Source organism: Panulirus ornatus, chromosome 39 (assembly GCF_036320965.1).
Source record: "Panulirus ornatus isolate Po-2019 chromosome 39, ASM3632096v1, whole genome shotgun sequence".
NCBI lineage: Eukaryota > Metazoa > Arthropoda > Malacostraca > Decapoda > Palinuridae > Panulirus > Panulirus ornatus.
The window spans coordinates 6802327-6810917 of NC_092262.1; the positions used below are offsets into that span (position 1 = coordinate 6802327).

General features: G+C 40.2%; 1 protein-coding gene across 2 annotated transcripts; it reads right to left on the reverse strand.

Moving 5' to 3' along the window:
- Positions 1-773: 773 nt before the first annotated feature.
- On the reverse strand, positions 774-8591 carry LOC139761076 (uncharacterized). Of its 2 annotated transcripts, XM_071684902.1 has the most exons (7): positions 8451-8591; positions 7916-8066; positions 5665-5806; positions 3927-4093; positions 3049-3212; positions 2617-2710; positions 774-2398 (listed from the first exon to the last, which is right to left on the reverse strand). In XM_071684902.1, exons 2-7 carry the CDS (start codon positions 8015-8017, stop codon positions 2351-2353), a joined length of 717 nt encoding a protein of 238 aa, XP_071541003.1. In that variant the 5' UTR covers positions 8018-8066; positions 8451-8591; the 3' UTR covers positions 774-2350. The 2 variants fall into 2 exon arrangements, with proteins under 2 accessions (XP_071541003.1, XP_071541002.1); XM_071684901.1 differs by lacking the exon at positions 8451-8591 and having other exon boundaries at positions 7916-8435.

The window sequence follows — 8591 nt, forward strand, 5'->3', positions numbered from 1 at the left end:
ATGTATCATTTCTGTATTAACTGTTCCATAATACTCCAGAAGGGGTTGTAAAGTAATGAAATAATTGTCCCCTGTTCAGGCCGTTGCACGTATCATTGCATTAAATCAACAGGGGGTAAAAATATATTATTTCAAAGAATATTTTCGGGAATTGTAAGCCAGATACATATTTGAGCATTTGTCAAGTTTAAGGGATTGATACCAAATCGATATGGATTCCCTCTCATATTGGCCTCTGGGAGCATGATAAATTTATGCTTTAGCCAAACTTGCACTTGCTATAGAAGGTATTGAAACAACACTGGGTTTGCAATCTGAAATCTCAAAACCGTAGCTAGAAAAGATTTCTTTGAAGCAAATAGACGAGTGTTTCTTGTATATGGACACTCGATATATTCCCATCATAATTAAGTGTGTAAAGTAAAACATGTCTATGGAGACCACATCAAGTAGCATATACTTAATAGCAAGAACCTAGAGCCCAAAATTAAACAGGTCACTTAATAGAATTTCAAAACTACTCGGTAAGATTTACACTAAATTTTGCTTACAAAATATACCGACTTGGTAGATCTAGAGACGTGTTCTGGAGAAATTTTTTTTTTTGTATGGTTTTGGTTAGATTACATGAAAGCTTGATGTTGTAACATTAAATGTGTATTTCTGTTTTGTTCTAGTGTGTCCAGGCAAATCTAAAAGTAACGATAATGATAGAAATGGCACAAGACAGGAGGCAGGATAATGAAAAAAAAATCTACTATAGTCACATTATTTAATCTTTATCAAACAATGGTCAGTACATTTGTTCTTAACAGGTTTTACACAAAAATTTTCAAATGTTTATGTTTCTTTGAAGCTGTGCTTAGAGTTCAACAGTAAAGCAAAAAACCGTTTGCATATATGAGTGATATATACAGGGGCTTGTTAGCGATTATAGATATATAACGGTCATTCCTCCCTTAAAACATATACTTCCATTGTTCTTTAAGAAACAGCTTTCAAATAACAATCACAGGGAGATGAGGTCAGTAATGTTATACATGGCTGACCATAAAAGAAAAAAGATTCAACAACTTGTGGATACAAAAAGAAAATGGACGGAAACTTCATGTATAAGATAATGCCAGAAAGGTCTACAGCGAATGCAATGTGTTTTCTTGCAACCTACCACAATTAGGTTCAACACGAAAGGAGACGCCACCAAATGTACCCTCACTGTACCCTCAGTACACTTAGTACATTTAGTTCATTCTCGACAAACGCAATGAATTCAGTTCAACTTCAGTATCAAAAATTCCTCAAGAGAGAAAATAGACCCCAAACCACAGTTCTATGAGACGTCTGCATCCCAAACTTACAAGCTGGAGCTGGCTTTGCACATGTAATGATCCTTAACAAACCTCGCTCAGGTTGTTTCAAAGCTTTAGGAGCCTGATTCATTCTTTGTATCAAGCAGCATAATGTATTATATCTTATTTCAAAGCTAGACAACATTAGTCTTGAAAAGAATCCTCAAATGTACCCTTTTCCTCTTTAAAACTTAACATCTTGTTATAAAAGTCCTTACAGCTTCTTCAATATTCTCATACACTTACGTATCTTAATTTATTTTTTTCCATATATGTAATATCGTGCATCTCTGTATATACCATACCGGTTTATTTCAGCAAACATTTTTTTCCACTAAACCCTAGACAATACTGGCCTTTGACCTTACCCGTAAGGGCTGGGATTAAAGGCCGGGGATAAAGACGCTGTTTGTTCGTAAGAATAAGAAATAACTAGATGGTAAAACCAACGCTTGTGTTAGTCACAGAGCACCTGTAGATAATGGGAGTTAAGACTTGGGAATTCCATATCTATAGGTGAACGGATAAGACAGACATTAACTTATATAACACCAGCAGTTGACAGAGGTGTTAGTTTTGTGGACACCCGTACATTAATCATGCAGCAACTGACAACCTAGAAACACCTGTAAGTGGTTAGGTTATGTAAATATTAGTAGGTAAACAACTGTGCACGATGTTAGTGTGAAAACAGATGCATTACTGCTGGTAGTTCACCAGGTTATAAACACCTAAGTTGGTGTGAAACCTAAACTGGTGAAGGATTACAAGTGTCCAGGGACGCCCACAAGTGTTGAGCTGACGCAGGTGTCAGGTATGGGGGTGATGCATATATTTGCCGAAAACCAGGAGCCCTATACACGGTTGAAGGTGTTGAGAACACCCGTAGATGGCGTAATCGCCTGGCGCTCGTCTGAGAACACTTTCAAAGTGATGAGATCTGCAGGTGATTTGATGCAGGTGTTAGTAAGAGAACACCTGCACATTGCAGAGACACAGCGCTATTGTGCCCGTCTTGCGCAGCGTAACGTAGCGCCCCGAGGCAGATACTGAAAAAGATGAAATATATGTATATGTATCTATGTTATGTTGAGCTGATCATGATATACTTGTTGACCGTTGTATGTGTGAGTGTGCATCTGTGTAAAATGATATAGCAGGTATAAGATATACTGTAGCATGATTTACAGCAATATGTCATAATTTCCCCGTAAACCTTAATCATTCTGGTAACATAATTCCAAGCAGGCATCAGGCATAGACACACCATCGTAGGTGAAGACCTGGAAGTCTTGAATGGGCAGAATTGCGTCCTTGGTAGCCACAATGGGATCTGTCTGGTAACTGCCGGTGGCGCCCACCTGAAGAACATTACAGGTACTAATACACTACCACCATTGAGGAAGCTACGCTATGCAATGTACTGCACCGCGCAATATACGAGGACACTCTAGGGTAATCTAGACCAATAGTGACTAGGAGCAGGTGTGGCAGTAAATGATATCATCCCAATATTAATATATCTAGATGTTCTAGTTCACGGCATTCATCTAAAATCAACCTAAAAGCCTGAAAAAACATGAAGCCAGCCAGAGCAGTCCAAACATACAAGATGTTACAAGCATAATTACATTGTTTTTTCGGTAAATATGGTCGTGATCTTTGGTGAAACTATGCAAGAGGTGCTTGACAGACGTACATGAATGGATGTGTCATGGAAGTAGGACACGTCGTACAAGAAAGAGGTGGTGACGATGATCTCGCAATTGTACGAGTTTCTTGGAGGTCGATGGTGAACCACTGGTTGGTAGGTTCGGTGCAGGAACACTGCAAAGGATCCGTCCAGCAGAAAGTGCCATCAGTCTGTGTAAAGATGAGAAACACCAGATTGTGGACAAGAATGATTCATTACTTAGTCCTCGGTTTTGAAAAGTCTAGCAAAAACATGGTTTTTTTTTTCCTCTTTCAACAATGCCTCCACAAGAGTCTGACTAACATATTATGATAAGTATCGTTGCATCACAAATATTGTTGGTGATAATGTCTTAAAGGTGTAGGGAATTTGCCCTACTAAGTGTTATCTTCCTTATGTGTGGCTTCCTCCCAAAGTCTAAAATATAGTGAGGGTGAGAGAGTGTAATTCATGAGATGAATAGGGAATATAATTGTTAGTATACTTGTGTTCTGGCATACTCTATATCCATAAATGTAACTTATAAATGTAACTAATAAAAGTCATCAGATTGCATCCGGATTTGGTCTCGCACCTCACAATACTCTGGTCAGAGTGGATTGGGAATTCAAAATGGCCCGGATCAACAGTGTTCTAAGGTAGCCTTTGGGTTGGAGTATGGAAAGATAGGTTCTCTAGTTTCCTCTGACAGTTTCTCTTCACACACGCGCCACACTATCCCTGGATTACAATTATCCCTAAATTACCCATATCATAAACCTCGTCTAATATTTCATTTCCTAGTAGCTATATACACCATTCTTTTGCCTCCATTCTCTCCCGTCTCATACTCAGTTCTCTAGCCAGCATGCCCGAATACCTGGCACCACCGCTACCGGACTGACCAATGTTGCAGGATCGGGGTATCCAGGGAAGATACTGCCGGCCTGCACTGGCATGTTGGTTGCATAGTCCCGTGGGCTGCCATCAAGAATGATGTAGGACTGCAGGTCAGACCCTGGCACGTCATACCCAGGGGACAGGCTGAGCGTTTGAATATGGCATGTACGACCTGTGGAAAGATGGAGTGAAAAAGATTTTGTGTGATCGGGGCCTGAACATGCAGGAGGGTGAAAGGAGGGCAAGGAATAGAGTGAATTGGAGCGATGTGGTATACCGGGGTTGACGTGCTGTCAGTGGATTGAATCAGGGCATGTGAAGCGTCTGGGGTAAACCATGGAAAGCTGTGTAGGTATGTATATTTGCGTGTGTGGACGTATGTATATACATGTGTATGGGAGTGGGTTGGGCCATTTCTTTCGTCTGTTTCCTTGCGCTACCTCGCAAACGCGGGAGACAGCGGCAAAAAAAAAAAAAAAAAAAAATGACCTGTGGGAATGATTCCGCTAAATTCCTACATCTTGATTATGAAGATGCGAACTCTGATTATGTTGGTGTGACCTGTAAGATGAATCTTTAGGGTACAATAACAACACTGTGCATGTATTACCAACCATAGGGGACTGTACTGTCCCGAAAGAAGGCCCCAAGCTGATTACTCAATAATACATTCCAGCCGGTAACCAAGCAATGTTCGATTTAAACCTATGTTGCTTATAGAAATGAACACTCAACCACAAAAGTCATGTGTGAAACGTTTGTTTTAAACAGCTTATTGCTTTTTTAATGTGAGAGCGTAGTCAGTTTATTCATTATCTTTGGCGACTTTTATGTGTATTCTGAAAAATTTCATGATGTTTTGTGCATTTCCATTACGGATATGTGTTATAGCACATCCAGTATTATACAAATGTTTCGACAAAATTCAAAGTGAACGTTAGTAACAATTCTGCTATGATAGGTTTATATGATATATGAATCACATAGATAATTCTAGCTCACAGGTGTGTTGATTGCACAGTATTACAGCCGATTATCTGATTTCAGAATATCAATCATATCATTAAAATTGTTTTTATATAGAAGTTATGGCCATTTTCATTAGAAATTATAATGTTATGATTTAACCAGATGAGTTATCTAATTCAGCTATTTATGTTCGTTCTGCCATGCACTTGGTCGAGAATTTTCAGCCATCCATCACATCATCCGGGGAGATGATGATTACACGAAAGTGCACTTAGGAACTTTTCGTGTTTCATTTTCCCTGTGGACTCATAGGAATATCTTGATCACGCGCAAAATTGTGATCCTTTCCAACACATTCCTGTATGCAAAATAGGCTGTTGCAGATCTCACCATATGTATATATAGGTGATCAAGTGACTATCCCCGTATCCAGAATGGGTAGTTTCCATCTTACCTATGTTCCGAAGTGGACGAATTGATATCATTAAACGTTCTGTTCGTTCAAATGGTTAATCACAAATCTCACGTATGCACAGATAATGTAAATGACTAACCCGTATGTGCAAAAGATATAATCACAAACCATATATTCAAATAAGTAATCGTGAAATCCCTATTTGAAATTAGTGGTAAAGCTCAATTTACATGTAGGTCATAAAACTTTCCCATAATGCGTAATTGGATAATCAGACATAGTGCAGGTCCACGCCACATAAAACTTTCCTAATATGCGTAATTGGATAATCAGACATAGTGCAGATCCACGCCACCTACCCACAAGGGAGAAGAACTTGCAGTTTGGGTCAGAGGTGCAGGCGACGGTGCAGAACAGCCTGGGTAACTGAATCTTGACAGGTACCTCAATCTTCTTGGGCGGGCACCTCGTCAGAGCTGCCGTAGAACTACTCAGCCAAAACTGTTTGGGGATGAAGGAGGGTGTCAGTAGGCAGCTCACACTGCCCTGGATTCAAGACTAGGGTATTAATGGTCTATCAGGTTGATAGACAGTTGTATCAGTCGCAGCCAGGGAGATCACGACCGTGATTATCTCAGTCAAGGAGGTCACTCCACCTGCAGGAGGTTACACTGGAAAAGTCACCTCTAGCGAGACTATCGCTGGGAGTACGGCCTCGTCAAAGAAGTCACTTCAAAGGAGTCTGCATACCCCTGCTACTGGTAGTAGCGTACCCTTGGGCTGCAGTAGCCTTTATAGAGAGGACCTAAGTAACACCAGTATTCTTCCATAGAAATTAGCCATAGATATATTGTTCCTTTGGCGCTGTTGTTCCCATGAGCAAAGTCGGCAAAGAAGTGAACGCTCCTCCGTTGGTGTGATTATGATGGTTCTATGTATCATTTATAGTTGATTCGGTCATTTCAGGCGAGTAGAATGATACTTTTTTTTTTTGATGGCTTACATTGCGCACATTGCAAAGAAACACTTTGATGTTGCTCAACCAACGGTCCCGTGCTAAATTTTTTGTTACTTTGTTAATCATGCGATATGGTTGTAAATTTCCAGAGTTTTTCAGCGGCAATAAACACAAAAGACCCCTCACGTGTTCATAAACTTCTACACGCAAGAAAATGACATTTGCTCTGATTAGTTTTTCGAATATCTAATGTCTGTTTCAGGGAATAAGTAACGAAACGAAATTTTCATAACTTGGTGCCTGTTAGGTTATGCATTCATATTTGCTTTTTGCTGCTTATATATTATTCATCTTATTCATTTATCTATTTATTAAACTCTAGTAGTAAAGCGGCTACATCGAGATGGACATGGTAGAATTCATGAAAGATGTAAAGCTATGTTTTGCATGGCGTCTGTTTTGAACAGGACTGGGCGTTATTTGGTCATTTCTTTTGGACTAACGATGCTTGATATTAGAATTTGAGAGGCACTTGATCTCATACTCAAAGCTTCTGATGCCATTCAGCTTCTAAGAAGTTTCGACTATTTTTTTCCGGTGGTGTTGAATTGGTACTGGATCACGGGAATTGCAAGGTTCGTGCATTTTAACACGATAAGGTAGCTGTAGGCAAAATTACCAACATACACAATCATTTCTACGTTGTAGATTTGCTAACCTGGTTGTTTAAATCGTTGCAGTCTTGATAAGGAAAACTAATCTTAGTAAGTTAGTTTTTACAGCAGTAATTCTTAAATGAAGTGCTTCATGGAATATTTACAATGCCCTTGTTGGAACAGTTTTCATGAGGGAGTTTTTGATAAATTTTGTTGTGAATACATGTCAACGGTGGGTAAATGGTAGCGGTTGACAAAGTTCAACCAACATTTAGAAACTGTATACGTCTGCAGATACGATGTGGTACATTGTGTTACCCTACATCAAAGGCTGAGTTACAGTACCAAATTATAAACATGTTTTTGTTCAAGTTTGTATTGATGGTGTAGAGATATGCTCGCTAGTCATAAACTCTTTCTATTACAAGAAAAACAAGTTTGGAGCCAATGGTTTAATGACGGGTTGAACAATTATACGGCCACAGTAGTTCTTAGGCACGTTTGGGCTGAAAGATAATTACCAAAATTGTGTACCCTGTGATCCGTTGCAGCCACTTTATTAGTCCACTCATATTGGCGGGCATAGCTTCTTCAGTGCCTCACAGGACGATGTAAACATTTCCATTTACAGCGTGAGGAATTAGCATGATATACAGGAAGGGGCGCATGTCCACAGACACATAGAAAAAAGTAACATTTGACATGGGGCGTAGTGAGTGGTGTGTTGTCGTAGAATTATCCCAAACACCTGAAGGAGGTGTTAAAGATTTCTCGATCGGCTGGTGTAACCTGACATTGACGGCCCCAGAGTAAGAGCCTAGCCCTTGACCTGAATCCCAAGGTCAAAGGCCAGGTCAGAAATATGATTCACTGTACATGTAGTGATGTGACGTCCACTGCTTCGTCACCAGGAAATGTTGGTGTTGAGCCAACGCGACGTCACTATGTGACGGAAAGCAGGTGTAACAGTGTAACAAGAGGAACATCCATACTCACTCTCTTCAAGGTATAAGACTTAATATTTGCCGTGACTGAGACGTGGTGGTGCTGGAGGACCAAAGCCACGGCCGTTGCCACCACACCCCACCACTCCACCATTTCCGCCAACCCTCCAACACCAAGGCAGGCTTTAACTGACCACCAGGACCTCTCGTGGTGGGGGAGGAGCGGCAGAAGAATTGAAATATGAAAGAGAAATAAACATTTATAATAATCATATATGACACTTCATTTACATCTTGACTTCTTTAAGCTTCTCGTCTTTATTTTCGTCATATGGACTCACCTTAATCATTAATTAACCTTAGATATACATATATGTCACAGAACACTTTCCATACACACACACACATGATCACTTCGACCTTGTTCAAACGACTACGTTCCACGAGACTCTCTCTCTCTATATACACACAAGTTCTTATTCTCTCTCATTCAGAAAATTTCTGTTACTTTTGAGACCTTTTCTTCATGAATATTGATGAGTTAGAATATATTACATATAAATTATGCGTAAGGAAAGGCAGCCTACCTTTTATAAGCCTTGATGACCGACGCGTTCTGGGGGCTTGCCAGCCTGGAGTGACTTTTGCAGTGGCACCGCTCCAGGCGCTACTGCTACTGACTGGCACCTACCTCACCCCCCCAGACGGTGCCACGGATCACCCCCTCC

Bases quoted from the DNA above. Each gene is read 5' to 3' on its own strand.
- LOC139761076 (XM_071684902.1), bottom strand. From the start codon at position 8,017: ATGGTGGAGTGGTGGGGTGTGGTGGCAACGGCCGTGGCTTTGGTCCTC. The intron at 5,807-7,915 runs GTGAGTATGGAT...ATCCCCAAACAG, and splicing joins AGTCTTATACCTTGAAGAGA to TTTTGGCTGAGTAGTTCTAC. The intron at 3,213-3,926 runs GTCAGTCCGGTA...ATCTTTACACAG, and splicing joins ACCCCGATCCTGCAACATTG to ACTGATGGCACTTTCTGCTG.